This window comes from Patagioenas fasciata, chromosome 8 (genome assembly GCF_037038585.1).
Source record: "Patagioenas fasciata isolate bPatFas1 chromosome 8, bPatFas1.hap1, whole genome shotgun sequence".
In the NCBI taxonomy this organism is placed as follows: Eukaryota; Metazoa; Chordata; class Aves; order Columbiformes; family Columbidae; genus Patagioenas; species Patagioenas fasciata.
In genome coordinates this window covers 37142306-37164700 of record NC_092527.1, presented here as the reverse complement: position 1 = coordinate 37164700, position 22395 = coordinate 37142306, and the positions used below count along the sequence as shown (strand labels likewise).

The 22395-nt window shown below is 43.3% G+C and overlaps 1 protein-coding gene across 1 annotated transcript; it reads left to right on the top strand.

Moving 5' to 3' along the window:
- Positions 1 to 1703: 1703 nt before the first annotated feature.
- Positions 1704 to 21671, top strand: RGS10 (regulator of G protein signaling 10). Its single transcript, XM_065843699.2, has 5 exons — positions 1704 to 1830; positions 8281 to 8399; positions 9413 to 9499; positions 15382 to 15525; positions 18431 to 21671. The coding sequence occupies exons 1-5, from the start codon at positions 1782 to 1784 to the stop codon at positions 18575 to 18577; spliced, it is 546 nt and encodes a 181-aa protein (XP_065699771.1). The 5' UTR covers positions 1704 to 1781; the 3' UTR covers positions 18578 to 21671.
- The last annotated feature ends 724 nt before the right edge of the window (positions 21672 to 22395 follow it).

The window sequence follows — 22395 nt, the reverse complement described above, 5'->3', positions numbered from 1 at the left end:
CCAAGAGCCAAGGAATCTTTACCGGCTAACACAGCTTTTGGCCCTGGTACTGAAGGCAGGAGTCCAGGGGTGCGCAGGCCAAATCACTTCAGCTGGAAGGTATTGTGCTGCTGTTTATTTTGGAAGCACAGATGCAATATATTCTTGTGTTCAGCGTTTGGGTGTCACCAGTTCCCAGGAATTAAATCTTGGCCTGATGTAAGTGGAAAGTATCCATACATTTTGGTGAACAGAGCTAGTTATAAATGCATTGCTGTGTGTTGAGGATGGGATTTGGCTTAGGTGGAAATAAAACAAGTGTTGACTTGTCTGCTAGCGGTGATTTCTGTGGGGTTTTAGGTACCTGTGCTATTTCCAGTGGGATTTAAGCTCTCCCATTGCCTTCTGCTGCTGTTGTCCTGTGCTTCCTGAAGGAATTGTCGATGGCTTGCAAGTTTGTCAGAATTACACAAACTTCTCCCACTGGCCACGTGCTGGATTTTTGATTCATTATTTTGGTAAACTGATTTCTGAAAGTGAAATTTCGTCATCCTGAGAAATACTTGTTCTCCCATATCTTGGAAGAGCAAAGGGGTCAGCCCAGCACAAGGGAGTTGGTACTTCTGTTTTGGTGAGAAAGCGCACAAATTCATAAAGGTGACGATCTCAGCAAACTGGGTTTGTTTCTTGCACCTTCTCAGCAGAAACATAATGGTATTTGGTGGCTAATGGTGGCCTGATGTCTGAGAGTGCCGTGAAAGGAGCGGGCTGGGGAGTAGGAGCCTGGGAAGAGGAAGAGATGGATAGGGGTGAATTGAAATACCGGTGCTGTTTGGAAAGGTGGGGCAGGGGGATGAAAGTGTAGAAGGCTGGAAGTGGAACAAAATCATAGATTAGAACCATAGAATAGTTTGGGTTGAAGGGACCTCTAAAGCTCCCCCAGTGCCACCCTGCCATGAGCAGGGACATCTTCACCAGCTCAGGTTGCTCAGAGCCCCATCCAGCCTGGCCTGGGATGTCTCCAGGGATGGGGCATCCACCACCTCTCTGGCCAACCTGGGCCAGGATTTTACCACCCTCAGTGCCAAAATTTCTTCCTCATGTCCAGCCTGAATCACCCCTTGACCGATTTGCAACAGGCCCTGCTAAAAAATCTGTCCCACTCTCTCTTACAGGCCCCTCTTAAGCACTGAAAGGCCACAATAAGGTTTCCCCGGAGCTTCTCTTCTCCAGTATACATCCCAACTCTCTCATCCTGTGCTCCCAGAGCTGTTCCAGCCTCGGATCATCTTGGTGGCTCCTCTGGCCCCTCTCCAACAGGTCCGTGCCTGTCCCGTGCTGCGGACCCAGAGCTGGACCCAGGACTCCGGGTGGGTGTCACCAGAGCCGAGGGGCAGAATTGCCTCCTCCACCTGCTGCCCGCAGCCACGGGGCTCAGGTCGGGAAGGGAACGGGTGAAGTGTTTGACAGTCCGTGTTCCTCGCGGTAACATGGAAACGCTGCCGCTCCCCTCACCCGCGGAGGAGCCGGGCCCGGCCCGCCGACCGTGCGAGCCGCGTCTGCAGGCCGTGGGCACCGACAGCACCCCGGCCGGGCGGTGGGCGGCCCCCGGCGGGCGCAGGCGGCGGGCCCGGGCAGCGCTCTCAGGCCGCTTGGCGCGCAGGGCGCGGCCGCAGCGCCTGTGAGGAGGCGGCAGTTGGGGGGCGCCCCGCGGCTGAGGGGCCGCGCTGGGGCGGGGCGGGGCGGCTCCCTGAGGGGAGCGGGGAAGGCGCGGCCGCCCCCGCCGGCTCCGGGCAGCGGCGATGTTTAACCGGGCCGTCAGCCGGCTCAGCAGGAAGCGCCCGCCGTCAGGTAACGGGGAGAGTGGGGGCGGCGACCCGGCGGCAGCCGCTGCCGGCTGAGGAAGCGCCGGCGGCAGGGGAAGGGCTGCGCTTCTCTTCCGACCCAGCGCCGGGCAGGGAGAGCGCGGCCGAGCCCCCTCCCGGCGGCGCTGGCCCGGAGTGCGGCTCCCGCCTTTTCGGCGGCTCGCAGCCCGCTGCGGGGAGTCCGGGGAGCCCGCACCCCGCGCCGCTTGTTGCTCGACCTGGGCCGCGCCGGCTCCTCCGCCCGGTTCCCGGTACCCGAGCCCAGCCGGGCTGAGCGGGCTCCGGCTCCTCCGCGGGGCGGGTCACGGTGCTGTGAGCTGTCCCTCGGCTTTCACATCGCGGGGTGGCCCTGCCCGCTTCGGGGGACAGGGGGGCAGTGTCAGCAGCCTGGTGAGGGGCATTAACCTCCTGCCTGGGCACGAAGCGCCGTTCTTCCCACTCCGGCTGCTGCGCCGAAGAGGGAACTGGATTCTGCTGGGGTTTGTGCCTCATCAGCCACATTTTAATTGCCGACTGCTGCCTGTGGCTGCTATCGGTAGCGAGGCGATAGCCCGGAACATCACAGAGCGATTGTTCAAGCTCTAAATTGACTATGAAGAGTTTGCTTTTGGAGGGAGCGTCTTACACCGAAGTGGAAGTTACTAAGGCGTAATAAATGTGGGACTTGGCGGTTCCCTCTGCAGACAGACCTCGTAACGTCTTTGTGCTGCTGAGGGACGTCTGTGATGCTCTGAGTCGAAGGGGAAAATCCATATAATTGCTGAAACAATTGGGGTAAAAGTTACAAACTCAGAATCCCAGAAAACAGTACTATATTTTATAATGTGCAGTAAGAAGTTACAATCTTTCTAAGAAAAGCCAAACACAGTGTTTGTCTAGAGGTGGTTTATTTTTGTTGGTCTGTTTGGGTGTTTTTTTAAAAGGATATATGTCTGGTGAACGCTTCCAGAGATGCTGCAGAAGCGGAACGTCCCTTTAGTTTCCTTCCTTATAGTTAAAAGTGGAATCCAGTAGCCATCTGTTGTCAGAGACCGTCAAAAGGGGATGTTGAGGATCATGCTTTGAACAACCCGAGTGGGCGAAGGGCAGCACTTCTGTACTGAAAAGGTCTAAAATTCAGCTGCTACTAGGAAAAAATTATTTGAGGATTCATCCAGTGGTGCTTGGATACATGGAAAGTAAGGGAATTTCCCCCCTTCAGCTGCCTACTTATGAAGCTTCCCTGTGTTTCATAACCTTGGACTTATTAATTCCAGACTCGTGATTGTTGCTGGATAGGCGTTCTGGTGACCATAGGAAAATATAAGGTGTTCACAGTACTTTTAAATTAATGATAAAGGTTTGTGGCTCACAGCTTCACAATCCAGGTGAAAAAATGGAAAATGCAGGTGGCATGATTAGAAGTTCTTCAAGAAGAAATTGCAAAGGCCTTTCTGAATGTTGTATATTACTGTTGAAATATAGAATAAGTTTGTTGTCGGGCATCGGAACAGGCTGCCCAGAGCAGTGGTGGAGTCACCATCCCTGGAGGGGTTTAAAAGGCATTTAGACGAGGTTCTCAGGGACATGGTTTAGTGCTGGAGTTCGGTTATGGTTGGACTCAGTGATCCTGAGGGTCTCTTCCAACTGAAATGATTCTGTGATTCTATGAATAAGGTATAAGCTGTTTACACGGTGGTTTTGTTATATCTGCTGTTTGTGTGCCACTTTTTTTTAAGGGGTTTGCAAAAAGCGTGTGTGGGAAAGAGGCGGTTAGAAGGGGCGTTTAGGTACAGGCTGCGCTCAGTGGGATTCTGCGAAGTGAGTCTGTGGTGTTTGACCCGGTGCCACACAGGCCACTGTGTCAACAGCTTGGGACTGACGGCCGCTTGGGAAACCCTGGCAGCGTGTAGCCCTTCTGGAAGGCAGATGGATTAGCATGTCTGACTCAATTAGATGCGTCTGAATCTCTACAAGTTTTGAGTTTCCATGTTTTTTTGTGCCCATCGAAAGCGGGGGCCAGAACCATGAGGTTTGATGTGCAAAGTTGTATGCATTGATGTTATTGACACTTTCTGTGGTTTCGGTCCCAGTTCCTGTTTGGAGAATGCAAATGTTTGCCATATTTGATCCCGCACTTCAGCTGATAATTACAGCGTTATTAGTGCTGCACTTACCATTATTTCCATCGCTTACAAAGAGCCTTTATCCCTGGGCTAATGCGGCAGCACTATTGTGTGATGGGAGAGGGCAGCTTCTGTAAGATTCTTTTCTAAAATAATGCTCCAGCTAATGTAACCACCTCTTTGTTGGCTTAGTATAGGGTTCTTCTCCAAAATAATGGTGCTGTTAAAGTACTTGATCATTTACTGTTTGTACAAGCAGCTGGCCCCTGCGCATCACGCAAGGGCTTGTGTTATGGTTGCACACTCAGTGGAAAGTTTGCTTCAGCAGAGACTCCATAACTGCTCCGCTGTGCCTGTTTTGTCGGCTTTCTCTGCCTCTTGGTTTCTAACCCCTCTAAAAGATAGCAAGCGCACTCATGCAACAGTAGGAAATGTAGTTAACATATTTATCGTCTGCTGTACATTCTGTGTGTCACTTCTACAGAAATATTGGTGGGAGAACTGCCATTTTGTAATACCCTTTTTGATGCACAAAATTATCTCCCAGTTTTCAGTAACAGCAAATGCCTGCCTTCCTCATTTAAATGATCATTCTAATGTATACATTTGGGTTGTTAAACATTGGTATTGAGTTTCTTATTTCCAACTGTATATTATGTAACTTTGTCACTAGATGATTTCAACAGGAGAAAGTTTGCTATAAATAGCAAACAGAGATAAATAGGTTTCAGGAGGATCATTCATATAATTACACTTATTGCTGTATTGTCTTCTGAAATAAATTGTTTCAGACTTTCATTAAATTGTACTTCAGCAGAAGTATTGTTTCTAAGGTAATTTAGTAATGTGTTATGGAATACGGATTTGGGGATTAGCTTCTTGAGTCATTTGTGGGGAAAACCTCTTTATCTTTTAAGTTCTAAAACAGATTCTAGAAATCGCACATCAAATCTGCTAAATTAAATGAACATTTGGAGTGGGAAGTTATGATGCTCATCGCAGGGGTGACTTTTGTATTAGAAAAAATGTTTGTGATGGCATATTTAATGGTGTATAAGAAAAATACCCAGCAGTTTTAATATCCTCACAGAATTTCAGGGTGTTTCCTACTGTCATTTATCACGTGCAGCCTATTTACATTTGCACTGAAGGGGAATGTTCATGTTTTATGGTGTTTGCAAAGGAACACTGGAGATGGGGAGGGAGAAAGCTCCATCAGTGCCATGCCCAGCGCAGGCCTGAGCCCTCCAGAGCTGGTGGCACGTTCCATGGTGTGGCCGTGGCCCCTGCCAGCTGTATTGTCCCCAGCACAGCTGGTGGGGTGGTACCATCCAGGCAATGTCCCCAGCAGGCTCTTTGGATGCCATTACTGTGTTTTCTGGGGACTGCTCAGGACAAGAGCTGTGCTGCAGTACCTGTTCTCTGGCCTCTTGTGTTTATTACGTACCAGTGGTCCAAGGGGCCATCGTGACACCGCAGCTGGTGTCCCCAGTGTGGGCCAATGCTGGGAGCTGTAGCCCGTGCTGAACTGGGATTGCTGATGGCACCCGCAGAGCTCGCCTGCACCTGTGACACCCCAGAGCCTCTGCCCCGGGGAACTCCAGCTTGAATAAGGGAGGCAAAGGATGAATGAAAGGGTTCTGATGGACAGGCAAGTGTCATCTCCATGCCACAGTACTTTGGGGGTTGCGGGGTGCTGGTTAAATGAGGAAAATAACTGAGTAATGGAGTCTGGACAAGGAGGCTCAGCAGAATGGGTGTTTGGAAGGAGTTGTGTAAGTCCTCCCTTCAAAGCCAAAATTGACTCGAAGGCTGTCGGAGGTGAAGAGAAGGGGAGCAGGATCGTAGGAGAGCGCAGGGTTTGGAGGGTGATGAAGAAGAACAGGGGGAGCATGAATGGAGGATGGAGCTGGGGTGTGCTGGGTAGGCTGGAAGTGGGAGGAAACTGGGGTGAATGGTGGTTAGGAGGACAGAGACAAAATGAGACAGCAGCCAAAGCAGCTTGAGGGGAAGCAGATTGATGTATCCTGGGTAGTGGAAGCACTTGTTCACCCTGTGTCTGCTCACCAGAATTCTTTCTCTTTAGGTTCTTGTGGCACTAGGCCTGCCCTGTATTGCATTGGTTCATTGAAATACATGCTTCTCAAAGTAATCATTAAAGTCCACTTAAAATTTGGCTGGAATAGAAACACTAGGAATAAAACCTCACTCCCATGTGTTCTGTGCTAAATAGTATATTAAATAAGGGAGTGGCCTGGTTCTTCAGGCCATTACCAGCTCTACACCCAGAGCTGCCATTCTGCTGGCAGGTGAGAGTCATCATAACAAGACATTCAGGCTCCTCAGATGTAATCGTGTTCTGCTCCAATGTACTTGGCTATTCCTGCTTAAATCTCACAGATTTTACTGAGATTAGATGCCCGGATACTTTGAGTCAAGTTCCTAGAATAAATTTTGCAAGTGATAATCAAGAGCCACATCTTTTTGCATGAGGGGAGAGGAAACTGAGGCAGAGTTGCTGTACTCTTGTGGCATGTCTGAAGTCTGCAGTGGTGGTTTGGGGACAATCCTCAGGTGCTGACTCCTGACCTCGAACTAGCAGAATGTGTGTTTCTTATCCGGAGCTGTAGGTACACTTGCTGCTTTGGAGACCAATCTGTCACAGTCTTTACCCAAATTGGTTATGATCTTGCATCCTGAAAGGTTTTGTGCGTTCGTTGTGTAAGAAATTTCAGATTGGTGCTGTAACAGCATTGTAGAGTGAAAGCAGGACAGGCAAAGGAGAGACAGGATTTACATGTGAAAAATGTAGCCTGCAGTGACCATTTTGCTCTATCGTTTTAGCTACATTCCTTTCTTTTATGTCTGTATTTACTTGGGACGTGAATGTAGATATTTCAGTATTAGACAATGGGTATGGAATCCACAGCTCCAGAACGTTTACCTGTTTTCCTGTTACAAAAAAACATGTTCTCCTGTTATATTAAAAAAACCCTCAACCAAACAAAAAAACCCCTCAATTAATGGAGAAGAGGAGGTGTTGGTTCGTTTAAAACAGTGGTCCATCTCACTGTTAGAAAAACAAATAGAGTCTGCAGGTCCCTATCAACCAAAACTCAGTAGGCTTTGCTGTTGTGCCAGTATTTTGTAGGGCTTTAACCTTCGCATTTATCGTTCTAGCTACCAGCTGGAAAGAGCATCTGATGGTATATAGCTCTGCACAGATACTGTTTTGAGATACTGACTAAGGTTTATCTTCATGGTGGAGGAAGGGGTTTTTAGCAGAGCTTAAGCAGAAGTTACTGAGATCCAGATTTCCAATGAGTTGGGAGGGAGAAAGGAAGTGGCTATAAAAATATAGAGAAGCTGCGTTGATTAGAGTAGGAGTTCTGTGCACATTTCCAGTGTGTAGTGACCTGCAGCGGAGTTTGTTGCCCGACTCCTGCTGCCTTCCCCATGTGTTTCGGGTGTGAGAAGAAGAGAGGCCAAGTGCTCAATGCCTGGTTTAGAATTTTTCAGATCAGCAGTGAAATTCTTGGAGTCTTCCCAGGTAATAGGTGTTCTGATGGGTAGCCAGCAAACATTTTTTTTGGCATCACCAGCCTTGGATGTAACATACTTGTCCCTGGGACAGAAAAATTCAAAAATACATACCATGTCTCCTATCTGTGAGAAGACTGGGTGGCAGGTAAGGTGTGGGCATAATCCAGAACACCTTGTAAAAGCAGAATTTCAGTGGACTTGAAAAGAAACAAGCAAACAGAAAAAACACCCATATAACACTTGCTCAATGAGCAGGTCGACTTGGCTGGAATGGGGCTCTTCTGCTAGCTGCTGTTCCCCCCGTTACCCTGGGCTAACATATTGGACTTGTTCTCCTGCTAGACAAAGCATTATTTTTCTTACACTCTGTGCATTTTCTCAACCTTCAGTGATGACTCTTTGCTTAAAAATAAATTTCATGTGTGTGACTGTCCAGGATTTGCTTTATAGAAGCCAGTGGAGGGAGTTGACAGTGCCAGAACAAAAGGCAAATGGCGCTTTTACTACACAGGCTGAGGTCATTGTGTTCCACATGCAAAAGGTGCCTGAACTCCTATAAAACAGTGACAGTGCCTGCTTATATGCTCATGAATTATCTAACTGCAAGGCATTTTTACCTCCTTACAGGCAAAACAGAATTCAAATGTGTGTGTGTTTATTTTCAGTTTTATGGTGTTTCCTTTAGAGAGAGCAGCTGTAGTACAAGGGTGCAGAGGGCAATGGAACAGAAATGCATGAGACATTAATCACTTCTAATGAAGATGTCATTTTTTTCCCATTTTTTCCAGAGATAAATGATGGTGAGGGTCACCCAAGCAGCAGCCACCAAACCTTGAAAGGAACCTCAAAATGGGCGACATCACTGGAGAACCTCCTGGAAGATCCAGAAGGAGTGAAACGATTTAGGGTTGCGATATCAATTCTGGCTATTTATGTAAACTGAAATTAGGATTTAAAGCTGAATGAGGCTCAGCCTAAATGGTGCAGTGCCGTGAGCACAGAGACACGTGTCCTTATAGATGCGTCCCCTGAGCAGAGGTGGCAGAGCTGGAGCTGTGGCATTTCCTATAGGAACAGAAATTACTTGAGGATGGTTTTGCTGCACCAAACACTGATAAAATGGTTTCCTGCCAGACTGGTTGGAAAAGTGATGTAAACTGGAGTTACAAAACACTGTGATTCCAAATTATTGTTGTTTTTTAAAGTAATCTTGGTGCTATTTAATTCTTGGCATTATTTAATCTCTCTTTTCTAACACTTCAAAGTGAAAATGGATGATCTCAGAGCTATAAATGTTCAAGTCATTATTTTTTATAAAGAAACTTAATGTACATTTTTTCCCCATTTTAAAGCATGCCTCACTTTTGGAGGAATGTGCTTTGTTTAAACACTGTCTAGAGAATGCAAATACAATCTTCTGCTTTAGTTTACTTAAGTTAATTTATTGCCACTAATGAGCATGTTTAGAAACACTTTTATTTGTAGAAATGTTACTCATTAAAAATCGGATCCTACATGATGAGAATCTCAAGTGATCTGTGGCTCTCATTATAATAGTTCATTATGCTTACCTGCAAATTAATTCATATATTTTTTGATTTCTCTTTGAGTAATGACTGTGAAATTGCTCAACTTATTTATGGGAAACTTAAGAAGAAGCTCTCACTAGTTACTGATATTCTCTGAGATTAAAAGTAGCTCATCATCCTACTGGAATGTGCTTTTAAGGGCTGAATATATGGTTGTTTATTTGTGCCTTGATGGTGTGTGGATGCACTAATGCAGTGGTTCTGTTACGCTGTGTTATGTGGTAAGGCTGGCCCTAGGCAGCTTCTCGTTGTAATAGTTATAGTAGGAAGAGAGAAAAACAATTGAGAAATGAGATCCTGATGTTTGTTTGTTTGTTTTTCTTTTCCATAGGAGTTTTTAAAGAAAGAATTTAGTGAAGAAAACGTTTTGTTCTGGCTAGCATGTGAGGAATTTAAGAAGACACAGGGAACAAAACAGGTATGTTTCCTACATAAATTTGACTTGTCAACAAAACTTCCATAGCAGAGCTGGAGCTATAATGTTTCTGTTGCATATGAGTGCAAATAAATATATTTCAAGGAATTGCACTGGAATCACGGTGGTGGAATTGTTTGGAAACAAAGCCGGTTCCACTTAAAATCAAAGCAAAATGCTGAAATCGTCAAGTTTCCCATGTTTTGAAAACTCTGAACATTTGTTGTTGCTTGGGAATAGCAAAAGGTTTAATTCGGCAATGTTACATCATCTTGCTTGAAAATATGATGACGTTTCAGGAATGTTTTAAAAAGTATAGTGGCTGTTACATGAAAATATGCACCATTATAATATTTTAGTGGAACATCAAAGTAACAAACAGTGCAAACAAAATGTTTTCTAACACCAAAATGAAAAGTTTTCCATAGCAAATGACAAGTTGCAAAATAAATTGAGGGTCCATGTGGACTTTTTGTGTAAATATTTTTTTAAATTGATATATACCTGCAGTGTTCATTTTCCTCAAAGCTATATTTTTCTAATAGAAAATATTCTGTTGGAAATTTTTCAGCCAGACACCTCCAGTAATTTTTTCCACCACTTGGAACTTTAGATCCACGAGGAACACAGGATCCACTTTCACATTTAAGCTTTGAAGCCTATAGAGTCAGGCCTAAAATACCTACCATGTTTTGTTTGCTTGTTTCTGAAAAAGTTTTTGTGACTTTTTTTAAAAATTTACATTCCAAATTTATTTGATTTTTGAGATGAGGATTCTGTGAGCATGAAATGAAGAAGTACCAAAACTCCAGCTGAGCATCACTGTCCATGAGTCAGGCTCCTGAATCCCATAAACCCTTTTTTGATATCCCACCTTTATGCTTTTCACGTGTGCAGCTCCTGTTGCCAAAGGAAGCGTTTTAGAAGGCAACGGGTGCCAATGTACAGCCCGTTTTGCACTCTTCTGGCCAAAGAAAATGGAGTAACGTGAGGTGAGGCTGGGAAAATACCATTTAAACCTGCCCCAAATGGGACTGTATGTGCTTTGAGTAATGTCAGAAGCATCAGGGAATAGGAATCAGGTGGGGAGCTGGGCTCCTGGGGGTTATAAATTGCAGGTGTAAGAGGGCAGCTCTGCCTCTGGACAGCAGTGAGGCAGGGAATGTGTGATATGTTGGGCTGGGGTTCTAGGTATTCTTGATCTCTCTCCCTGCTCCATTAGAATAATTTGCTTTCTGAGCTGGTGAAGCAAAAACCAGCATCACAGTCCACGACTAAATGGGAAGAACCCTTTGCTTTGTACAGAGCAGATATTTTCCTTTGTATCTCATGCAGTGCCCTTACCAAGGGGTATGTAGTCCCTTGGGCAGGTATCAAACTGCATTTTAAAATGGAAATGAAAGTGGAAAATCCTTCTGTAAGGTCCCACATTTTGCAATGGGATAATAATCGTATTTTCCCTTGCTAAATAATTTCTATCTTTTTAGCTATTTTAGGATTGCGCATGGTACTACAGGAAACGGTAAATTGATGTATAGAGATAGTAACTTAGTGAATTTTTGAATGAATTGCCAAATGAGTGGACAGAGAGTTGACTGGGTTCCGGTTAGCTTAATTATTTAGTACCAATCATTACACAGTGTGGCAAATCTGGAGGCTGGGACAGCCATAGCTATTACAGCTGGCTCAACTAAATGTGCTTTAGAATGACACAGACTTACAGTAAAGCTACTGCTTATGGATGGCTTTGTTTAGATATTTTGCAAAGCTAGAAAAAGCACTAAAAATAGAAATCTTTCTAGTGTTTATAATAGCATGAATTCGTCTTCTGAAAGTGACTCTTGCAGAAATCACTTTATATCTACTGTGAGCACGGTATTCTAAAAAGAACTTTTTACTTATTTTATAACCTGTTCCTCATTAAAACTGGTTTACCACAGAAACTAGCTCTTAGACACTTAGACTTTTGGTCAGATGAAGCTGATTACATTTTAACCCAGATAGAATGTTTGGTTTGTTTTTTTTTTTCCTGTTTTTAAAGTATCAGATAAACTTTCCATTACTTGCCATGAGAGTGTTAACATGAGGTTTTTCTTGGTGAGTTTAAACCTGCACAGGTTACCACCTGGTCAGTGGATTTAGTATCCATTGTGCCTTGTGTTATTGTCACCCCTTCTGCATCAGCCTGGAGCGGTGTTTGGTTCTGTATAGGCTGGAAAACCTGTAGGCTGGTTAGCTCAGTGAATGTGTCCTTCCCTCCTGTCCTTTCTGCTCTTTGCAGGTAGATGCAGGCTCACCCTGCTCCTGCTTTTTTTGTTTGCAAACTAACTGCATTACTGCTGTTCTAAGAAAAGGTTCTGGGCCTTTTCTCAAGGCTTACGAAGTTTGGTTCAGTCGTTACTCTAACCACAGTCATGTGGGCTCTGCCTAGCAGCTGACTTACATCAAGACAACACAGGCAGATCTTGCCAGATGCTGTGGAGATATGGAGATAACGTCTTTTCTGTCCCTTCCTCGTGAACATGAAGCACTGTGCAGCCCCAGATCACAGGAGCAGAGGGAGCGCTGGTGAAGAGAACTCAGGCTCTTGGCTCTTGTGTTGGCTTTAGGCAGGTGGTGGGAACGCTTATCAGGAGAAGACAGAAATGGAGTTCAGAGCAGACCACTCCATGAGTTTGTTTTCCTTTTTGAGCTGGTACCAAATGTGTGTGTTTCAGGCAGTAGGGGAGATTTTCAGCATCCGCAGAGCCAGGCAGCAAGAAGTCTACGTTACTCTGCCCCTCAGCCCAGGACATTTAAAAAATTGATATTCTTTCTCTATCATTCCTTTAAAATTGAAGTTAAAATAGGAATGTAATTTTTAGCAAAGATTGAGGAAGGAATTAAGTCTACTTGTAGCAGTGAGCTCTGCTGCCACCCTTATGGCCTTCATCTTAGGACACATTTAATTATTGAAATGGGAACGGTGGGGATAAGTGAAAAAAATTAACTTTAAATATTTAATTTGAGTTATTCCTATGCTGTTGCATTTGTGGCTGTTAATGAAATAAACAACATGTCCATTGTGCTGCTTCCCAAGGTTTAAATGTTTCTTCTCTTCCAGCTGAGCTTTAAAAATAAATTACAGATTATAATAAATGCTTCAAACAACAGGGAATCTTTTCAGATATCGCTGAAACCTGCCAAAATACCCATGTCAGGAAGTTTTATAGAGAACAATTTCAGAACAAAGTATACCTAGTCAAGAGTTTCTTCTGTGACTTCCCATGTGGAACGTGGCAGTGGTTAAGCAGGACTGGGTAATGCTGCACAGCTGCTCACTGCTGGAGCCTGTTCTGATGAGCATCTGGGACTCCCATTCACCTCATTTGGGAGTCACACATGCTTGAGAGCTGAATCTGACCTTAGGAAAGGAAGTGGGAAGGAATATTTTATCCACTTGAAATAGTGAGGGGGTTTTCTGTAGACAAAACTTTGTACTCCAAGTGGGAATTTGGCACGGATGCTGGGGCGAGCGCACAGATATAAGTGGAAAGTGCCAGAAGTCCTTTAATAACCACCTGTGAATAAGATCCCGGTTTAAGTGTTGTTTAAATTCCAGAGTAGAGTCCCCTGTGCAGAGGCATTAGTTTCAGGCTGACACAGAACAGAGAATGCCACCCACTGAATGGGGAACATCACTGTCTCCTCCGCCTGAACCTGGCTCTCCCTGGGTGTCATTTGGGGGTGTATAAATGTACTGGCAACTTTAACTGTACTCTCCTTTTTTTATTTTTTAAATTATTGTAATTAAACTGATGCTCTACTACTGAAGCATAGATGTAGCGTAACAGTTGTTCCACGTGCAGAACTTGTAACGTTTATTTCCTCATTACTATAGAGTCAGATCCCCTGCACCTCCCCAACGACCCCCTCTCCATACCACAGCTCTTCCTTTGTCATTCTTCCCCACAAAATCCAGAGATCCTCCCTGTTTTGCCAACCTCCCACACAAGCCTCTTGTTCCTCCCAAGTTCTTTAAACTTCCTCACGTTACTTCTAGTTTCGTGTTCCCCTGCAAACCTTCCTCTGCTCCTTCTCCACAGTACCCAGCTCCATCCTGTGTTCCTTGGGCAAGCAGCACCTTGAGTTGTGGCTGACAAGGAGCTCTGTGTGTGTTAATTAGCCAGCAGCTAATTACATGCTGGCAGTTTGAGCAGATAACTTCTGAACATACACTGCAGCTTTTCCCCTTGATGAACGTGCTGCTTTTTCTCTCCCTTGCTGCTCTTTTCCATCAGGTCAGTGGGAGGATAGTTATTTTGCAGTCCTTTGCCCCTCTTTAGACATGGTTGAAATTGGGCAGCAGTTTCAAAAGTTATTTAGGTGAGACAGACAGACAGACAGAACAATCACTTATACCTGCTCATTTGATAATAGCTAAAGGTGCCTTTACTGTGTCTGCATTAGAGCATTACCTTTACCTGTTGAAACAGTTACCTTTCCGATCAATTGGATTAATTGCTCATTGAGAACAGACATCGCTAAAGCAGTCCCACCTGATCTGTGAAACTGGAAAGACAGGAAATTGTTAAAAACACTTCAGTGTGACCTAATGCACCTGGCACATGATGTTTTAACCACCAGATGAATAATCTGTTTTAAAAAAGAATATTCCTGGAAAATGTGTGTCCCCTTCAGCAGTGAGAGAGTTAACTCTTTAGCCCTTGGGAATTGTCAAACACATGTAGCTATTCTTCTAATTATCCCCAAATGTTGAGTCTCAGCTGTAAAACATGAAAGAAATTTTGTGACTCCTTCATGGGCAGGGGTTTAAATGCTTCCTCATTCAAGCCCACTTCCCATTAACAACGTGGTTTGGGTTACAGTTGCTCATAAGACGTGTGATGGGGAGCACCAGCAAGTACCCACATCTGGGGACTGGGCAGTGCCCGCTGCTTCACGGGCTTTGTTTCAGTGTTCAGAATCCAGATTGCAGCAGGGAGGCTTGCGTGCTGCCTGGCCTTGGCTCTCTTTTTCTCCCTGGCTTTCTCTTATCTGACCTTCTGATCGAGAGGGATCTAGTATTTAATTTTGGAGGATTGTGGCCATTCGTTTACTACTTTGAAGCTCAAAGATGCTAGGTAGGGTCAAAATGTTATCACTGTTACTGATTTATCAACAGAACACTGGATTGCAGAAATCAGGGCAAACACCAACAAACTGCTTAATGTGAGTCACATCTACCCTTATTTTTCAGCTTTTAGAGGCTCTTGAGAGTCTTAGCTTTACTGTTAGCCAAAAAAATTCCTGTTGGTTTTCATTCTTTTTTAATCATGTAATCAGTTTTGCATTTGAGCTGCTCTGAGGTAAAAACATAGTTATGACAAAGCATGTAGTATGACAAGGTTATCTGGAAGTAGCCCACATTATACATTGATTTTTCCTTAGTTTCGTCTTGCACTAAGTTTCCACAGTGTTTTTCCCCCTGGGTTCCTTGCACATGCTGGTTATCTGTTAGGAAAAAAAGTACTTTAAGTAGTGAAGACACAGCTTAGTTGATGATGCTGAGCAATTTTACACTGGATTCTCAGATTCAAACATCACAACCCTCTGTTAGTAACGTAAGTGTCTAATACCAGTAGCTTCCACTAATGTCAGTGCAGGAGTTGGCCTGCAGAGATGTTTTTCCTCCTGTACAAATGAATATACACAAATAAGCTAATCTATGTATATTTGTTTATATTTGTTTTGTTACTTGTTTTCATTTTAAATTCGGACTATGTTTTGGTTTCAAGATGTGAACCTCAAGAAGTAAGTGATCCAGAGCATTCAACAAAACATTAACAAATACAAAGAATATTCCCACAGCAAATAACTCTTTGAAAAAACATGTCCTTTTGCAGATGCAAGAAAAAGCTAAAGAAATCTACATGACTTTCCTGTCCAGTAAAGCTTCCTCCCAAGTCAATGTTGAAGGGCAGTCCCGGTTGAATGAGACCATTTTGGAGACACCTCACCCTCTCATGTTTCAGAAGCTCCAGGACCAGGTAGAGCTATTTTCTTCAAGAACACAGTTTCTGTAGGTTTTTGTCTGCTTTAAATTGACTCTGCTTTTGATGCACGAGCTAGGGTAGGAAAATTAGGAGTCTGCCTGCTGCTGCCTGTGGTGTGGATTGAATAGGTGGACACTAATCCCAGACCAGGAGTTTCCTGGAAAATTGGACGAAGTTTTCTCCTGGACTCCTCTGCTGGTAGCTTGAGAATCACCCAGCTGACGAACTTTGTGCCTACGTTTTCCTGTGTGTTCTCTTGCGCTGACTCACTGCTGATGTTTGTTTCTGTAGTTGCCACTGGTTTCCCCAAGTGCTCAAGATTTTTCACTTTCCTTTGTTTTGTTATTTATATTGATATGAATATAATGCAATTTCCTGAAAAGCCTCCTCTTCTGTAACACACAAAGCTTAAAAGAGGAGTTGGTATTTGCTTTGCCTCTTCCTATAGATCTTGGGAGGCTTGATAGAAATTAGGTGACATTTTGCAGGCGTGTCCTTTGGTGGTAAATTTTCTTAATATTTAGCTTATTTTAAAGCATAGTTTTTGGAGTGAGTCATTCTTATCTGCAGCTTTCCAACACTTGCAAGCTGTACTATTTTTAATTTCTGTACCATCCTCAGTACTACCTGTATTTTCCATTTGGTTGTTTTCTTTTATGGAGAAACAGCACACTGATTTAAGTAGTGTTTTCAATCCATTTCACATCAGGTACTGAGCGCATTAGCTGGGCACTGGCTGGGCTAGTTGAGGTGATCTGAGAAGCAAAGGCTCTTCTGCCTTTCGAGCATGTGCCAACTTATTAGCAGTGGAAATTTCTGAAACTCAATTTCCATGTGAAGAAGCAAATTTTTTCATGGAAGAACTTCAGACTTTGGGGGAAGGGAAAGAAAAATGCTCTAGTGAATCTAAGCATTGCGCTTCAGGGTGGGTGATCATGAGAGCCAAGCTGGAGAGGCTACTGGAGTTAAAATGGTTGGCAGCTTTACAAATGAGCATCCATGTGAGCAGCCAAGGGTTAGTAATACCTGAACGGAAAACATGCTGGACCAGTGATAGAGGAGTCCCACTGGTGTGGGAAGGAGGTCTGTGAACTTTTAAAACCAGATGCAGAGCATTGATGGGTTGTTGCGGGTTTGCACTGCTTGAAGCTTCAGTTTATTGCCTTTAGATACTAGTTCAGGAAGAGTTACGGTCTTCTCTAGTTTTCAATCCTTATAAAGTTATGAAGAAGAACAGTGTTAACTCTTGCAGGCACCGTGTGTCTGAAGCATAAAAGACAGCTTGGAAGCTGCAGTCTGGTCTACAGTGTTACTGGTAACTAGCACTTCAGTTCTCCAGAGACCTACTGGTTTAACTGGGGCTACTTGTGGGGTGTGGTTTTGTGCTCATGACCTTAAAGCAAGTGGCTTGGAGGCAGTTGTTGGTGCTGAATGAAGTGGTGGTAGAGTGGTTCACAGAAATCTGTAGATTTCAAAATACTTGTGGGGTAAATGTTCCTACTCCAAGGAGGCGATGAGAGGTGGGGAAGGAAAAACATAATTCTGCTTTTGCACATGTTTATAAAATCGGTCCTGTGCATTTGGCTGAAGAGACTCCAGCAGACTCGGATCTTACAGTGCTCCTTCTCTCTGGGGGATGCTTTAAATGATACCAGAATCAAGATGTTTCTAAGTTCTTAGGACATTTTAACAGGCAATGTCTTCCTTCAAGCTAGTTGGATATATTTAATAGTATTGTAGTTAACCAAAGCCACGAGGTGTAATTTGACTTTGTTTAACTGCGTTGATTTGGGTGTACATTGAGAGGATGTTTTGGGATTTTTAGTCTTCCACCATGCAACTTATAAAGCGAGAGTTCCACAGTTTTAAACATGAACTGATCTATGTAAACAGTGGTTAGTAAAATGCTTCATGAAATTTTAATTGCAAGGGGGATATTACAGCAAATGCACAGCCAAGAACAGTCAAGTTTTGTGTGTTTGCCTTTGTACAAGTTCCTTGAGGATGTGAAATGGAAAAGCACTTTGAGATTATTACTTTTTTTTTCCTCCTAACAAAGAGTTGTATTACCTGGTTGTATTATCAATTAGAAACGAGGCCTGTAAAGGTAAAGCCCCATTTATCCACACATGGATTATCCACACATGCAGGTCAGAATCCAGAAATTCCCCTTGGAAATTTAGTTACTCTGAGTATCGTAAAATGTAATCAGTCATGAAGCATGACTCAGAGAGGCTCTGCCAGTGAAATAATAGGCAGAGAGTGATGTAGGCTTTGGTTTTGCCTCAGTTACAGTCTTGAGGTTTGCTTTTTTCCTTCCCTTCTGTTTCCTGACCTTGACACCTGAACAGATTCCAGGCTCCTCACCCAAGCCCTTTTGTTTTCAGAAGACTCCAAATAAGTTCTAGGGTTTTTTTTTTGGTTGTGTTTTGTTTTTTTGTTTTTTTGTTTTTTGTTTTTTTTTTTCTGTCTGAAATGAGTATAAATAGAAGAGAAAGCAGTTGTGTTGAAGGATGAGCCTGAACTCAGGCCTTGGGAGAGTAAAGCCGTGCTGGCTGTGGCAAGAAGGGCAGGTCTTGTGCTAGTGAAAAGCCTAATGGCACAGATTTGATTGCCAATGTTAAACTACATTTTAACTGGCAAATTACATCTGTACCGGATCGACTCTTTGTGGCAGGTACCTGCGACATTTCTGATTTGGCCTGAGACCAGTCTTGGCATTTGGTTGTGTAGCAGTCTAAAAAGGATGGGAGGATTGGCGTAAGTTTAAGAAATGTTGGTAAAACCAGTTGTTTCTGTCTAGATCCAGTTTCAGAATTTGTATAAATTATTAAGAAGCTTTTCTTAATTACCTGTTTCCTTAGGTCATTGTCTTGTGTTTTTTTTTCCCTCCTACCAGATATTCAATCTCATGAAATACGACAGCTACAGCCGCTTCTTAAAATCAGACATATTCCTAAACCATAAGAAGTCTGAGGAGCAAGAGGAGAATTCACCAGAGGCTCAGACTGCAGCTAAAAGAGCATCAAGAATTTACAACACATGATACAATCAATCTCTCCAGGAGAGGCAATACAGTAACTAAATTACACTCAGGAACAGTCCAGGTTTATAGCAGTTGCATTTAGGGCTTGAAAAGCTCGAAACCTTTTGTAGGAGATACTTACTTTCTTAATCGCTTGAATGACTAATTGTTTTTGCATGATAGCTAATAAAAAAGCACCCATGGAAAGACTGTTTTCTAGCTTGAAGGCTGAGGTATGAATTGCATATTTCACCAGTTAAAATGCTTTCAGTTTTTATATTTTCTTTTGAGAGGCATCATCATGGTGAGAAATGGGAGATATGGTGTTGGGTTTTTTGATTTTATTTTTGCCTTGTAATTTTCATTTGTGACCAGCTTCCACAACCTGGGTTGCTGGGAGAAGCTATTGAGGAGCATGTTTCATGTTACTTTGTGGATGGGTCGTTCGTACAAACTGAATCATGAAGGGACAGCATCTTTTCAGGGTTAAACTCAATAGAATCCAATCCCTTCCTATGGAACTTTGTTCTTTCAAGATTTTTTTTGCTTTGCCTTTATTATTGCATCAAAACACTTCTCTAGCCATAATTTTCATTTCTGTATTTCTTAAGTTTCCCCTATTTTTTTGCAGTAGACAATCACTCTCTTCAGAAGATCGAATAACCTGTATTCCCTTGGGAACAAAAACTCTAAGATGAGAGAATCTCTGAAGAACAGCCATTAGGAAACCTGATGTTAATATCTCTCTCTGGGCATGTTGATTTTGGCAAAGCTTGACTTGGGTTTGTCCGGCCTGTCAGGGTAACATCAGGGTCAGATAGCGGTATCGGGAAGCATCTGGTCTTCCCTGTGTCTCCTGAGTGATCCTGCTCTGTGTGGCAAGAATATTTTGACAAAGAACCAACCAACAAAGTCTTTTGCTTTGATGAAATCTTTCTACTAAAGTCATCCTGCCTAATTTTGTTTGCCCAAGAGAAGTATGTCAGGGTTTCCTAATGGTAACTTTTGGTAGCTGCAGTGGAACGGGGGATTGAAGTTGTGTTTTAGCTATTCACACGTTAAGCTTGAGAGGAAGGGGGTTTTATTTCTGCCCAGAGCTATAAAAGGTGAAATGTCAGGGTGATAAAGGAAGATGCTCCCAATGAGCCTTTCATATCATCCTGGGACTATGTCAGAGCTGAAAAGCACATTTTGGCATACAGTTTTTCCTGTGTTCATATATTTTTGAATTCTTTGCAACATTACTAAATTACAGTTTAAATTGGGAAAGCATATTAGCTACATGCTCTGTTTACAAGCTTTGCAGCTTCTGCTGTTTCACATTCTCTCATTGTTTACTCTTTCATTTTTTACATGGCTTTTCTTGAACTTTTGTTGATGTGCCGGCGGATCCAAATGCACAGTTAGCTTTTGGTTGCTTTATAGTTCCTTTTGTGGGCAAGGCCAGATATCTTTTATACCTTACTGTCACTATCAATGTTTTTAAAACTAGGCCTAGGTTGTCATTGCAAACTCTCTTGGTAGACTTGATTATTTCTTTAACTCTGAGCCACTCTTGCAGGTGATGCATAAAGAAAGTAGTTTCCATGGGCTCTTCCCTAGTTAGATGTAAGAGCGGGAACAGGAGTTCAGATTCTTCGCTCAGAGCTAAATGGCTTGTTCATTTTTAGGAAATCAAAGAGGAGGTCAGTGCCTCCATATGTGTGTTTTTTAAAGTAATTCTTAGGCACTGAGCGTTCTCTAAAGATGTAATGGTGTAGTCATCCTTTCAGTGGTATTTGACCTCATGCTTAAGTTGCATTTCAGTGTTTTACTGGATAGGAACAAAGTGAGAACGTGTGTGAACCCTTTTGTCATGATGAGCCCTATGAGATGAGACCATCCAGTTCTGGATTTGGCAACTATTTGTCATCTCAGAATTACCTCTTTTGAAAATTCACTGTAATAACGAATTCTGGAACTTCTGATACTTCTGAAGTCTGTGGGAGTGGGCAGCTTGAACATATTTAGGAGTTGGGATTTGTCTCTTCCCAGTAATTGCAGCTGAAGTCTTGGTCATAGTGAAAAATCCGGGATGGGAACCTTCATGAAAGAAATGCAGAATGAGCTCTTACCACATTCATCACGTGGATGCACAGTAGATTCATTTTTAATCATATTGATTTTAAAAATGCATGAGTGAGGGAACAGAGTCTTTGACTATCATGTTCTAAAATAATAATACAAGTAAAAAATAAAACCAGAGGCTGTATGAACAATGGTAGGCATTAAAGAGAGAAAATACTCATTTGTAACTGCTTATAAACAACATTTTCCTTGGCATTATGCTCCTCGTCTGGCACTGTATTATTTGCTTGTTAAGAGCAAATGCCCTGTAGGAGTAGACACAAAGGTGCTTTACGCTACTGCCAACCGAAAGATACTCAAATGGAAACGTGTTTCTTAGCAGCATCTCAGTGCCTGTGATGTTTATTTCAATACCTGTGATATTTCTAAGATAATATACCTAAATCCACAAAACTCTTAACCTTTGACTTCCTCTTTTGCCTTATCAGTAAAGAACTCATTGTCCCGCTAACTGTCTCATTTGTGGTGTTTGGTTTTGGTTTTTTGGAAGAAAACCAACAGACCTTGTAAGGTGCAGAAATAATAGTTTTCTTTCCTATCCATTAGAGTATCTGTATTTTCCAGTACAAGAGCAAAGTAAAACTGTGCAAGCAGAGGTTTGTCATTGCATAATGTATATATATGGAGAGGGTTATTTTGCTTCTGTTGATATTATCACCAATCAAACTTAGTTTGTGAAATATATGACATTTTTCTATGTGGCATAGAACAAATGTGCACAGACAGAAGAACTGAATTTCCCTGTAAGTAAATCCTGCATCCCAGGAACAACTGCAGACATTGCATCAAACCTCAGGCTTTAAGTGGGTACGCGGAGCTGCTTTGCGTAGACATTAAGATGGGATCTGCTCCTTTTTGTAGAACGTACGCTGAAGGTGTGAGCACAAAAAGCAAGCAAGACAAGTTTGATGCCCGATTGCCTGCCTTAAACTCTGTCCTGTTGTGTGTTTCTCAGCTGAAAATTAAAATATTCTGCAAATACACCCAATCCATGTGCTGATAGTTGTTTTATGTTTCGAACACAGATTGGGCCGAGATCACTTCAACTCCCATAGTTGTCCCATTTTCTGCTTTCTGTTACTGTTAACACAGTTGCTGATGCTCTGTCACGGCGTGTTTGTCCTTGGAGGGCAGGAAGGTGGGATGTCATGGTGAGTTTCACTTTGCGGTGAGCTGTTGTCTGAACGAATCACACAAAGTCACTAAACAGCAGAAAATGCTTCTTGTACCTTCTTCATCTCCTCCCGTTTCTCTGTTCCCGTTGCATTTCTTCCGTCGCACTTGCTTCTAGCGCTAACACGGTGCTGGGGAGGAGGGTTTGAAAAACCATAGGGAGGGAGAGAAAAAGGTTTGAATATTCAGGGTTGGATAACAGTTCAGAACTGAAGATTCAGATCAATTTCAAGTGGGTAGAATGTGCATCTGGGTTAAAAACTAATTAGGTCTGTGATGCAGAGAGAGGACCTAAATTGTGCTGATTCTATGGCTGTGGTTCAAAGCTGAAAAGGAATCTATTTCTTTTATAAATTGTTCATAGCTTTTAAAATCCTAAAACAGAGCAGCAAGTCTTCCAAAGTCACCCAGTTTTGCCAAGCACCTGCCCCCTGCCACACCGGAATGATTATTTCCGTGGCAGTGCTCGTTACCCTGAAATCCTGGTGTCCAAGGGCTTCAAGGGCTCTTTTGGCAGAGCCACAGTCAAACCCAAGCTG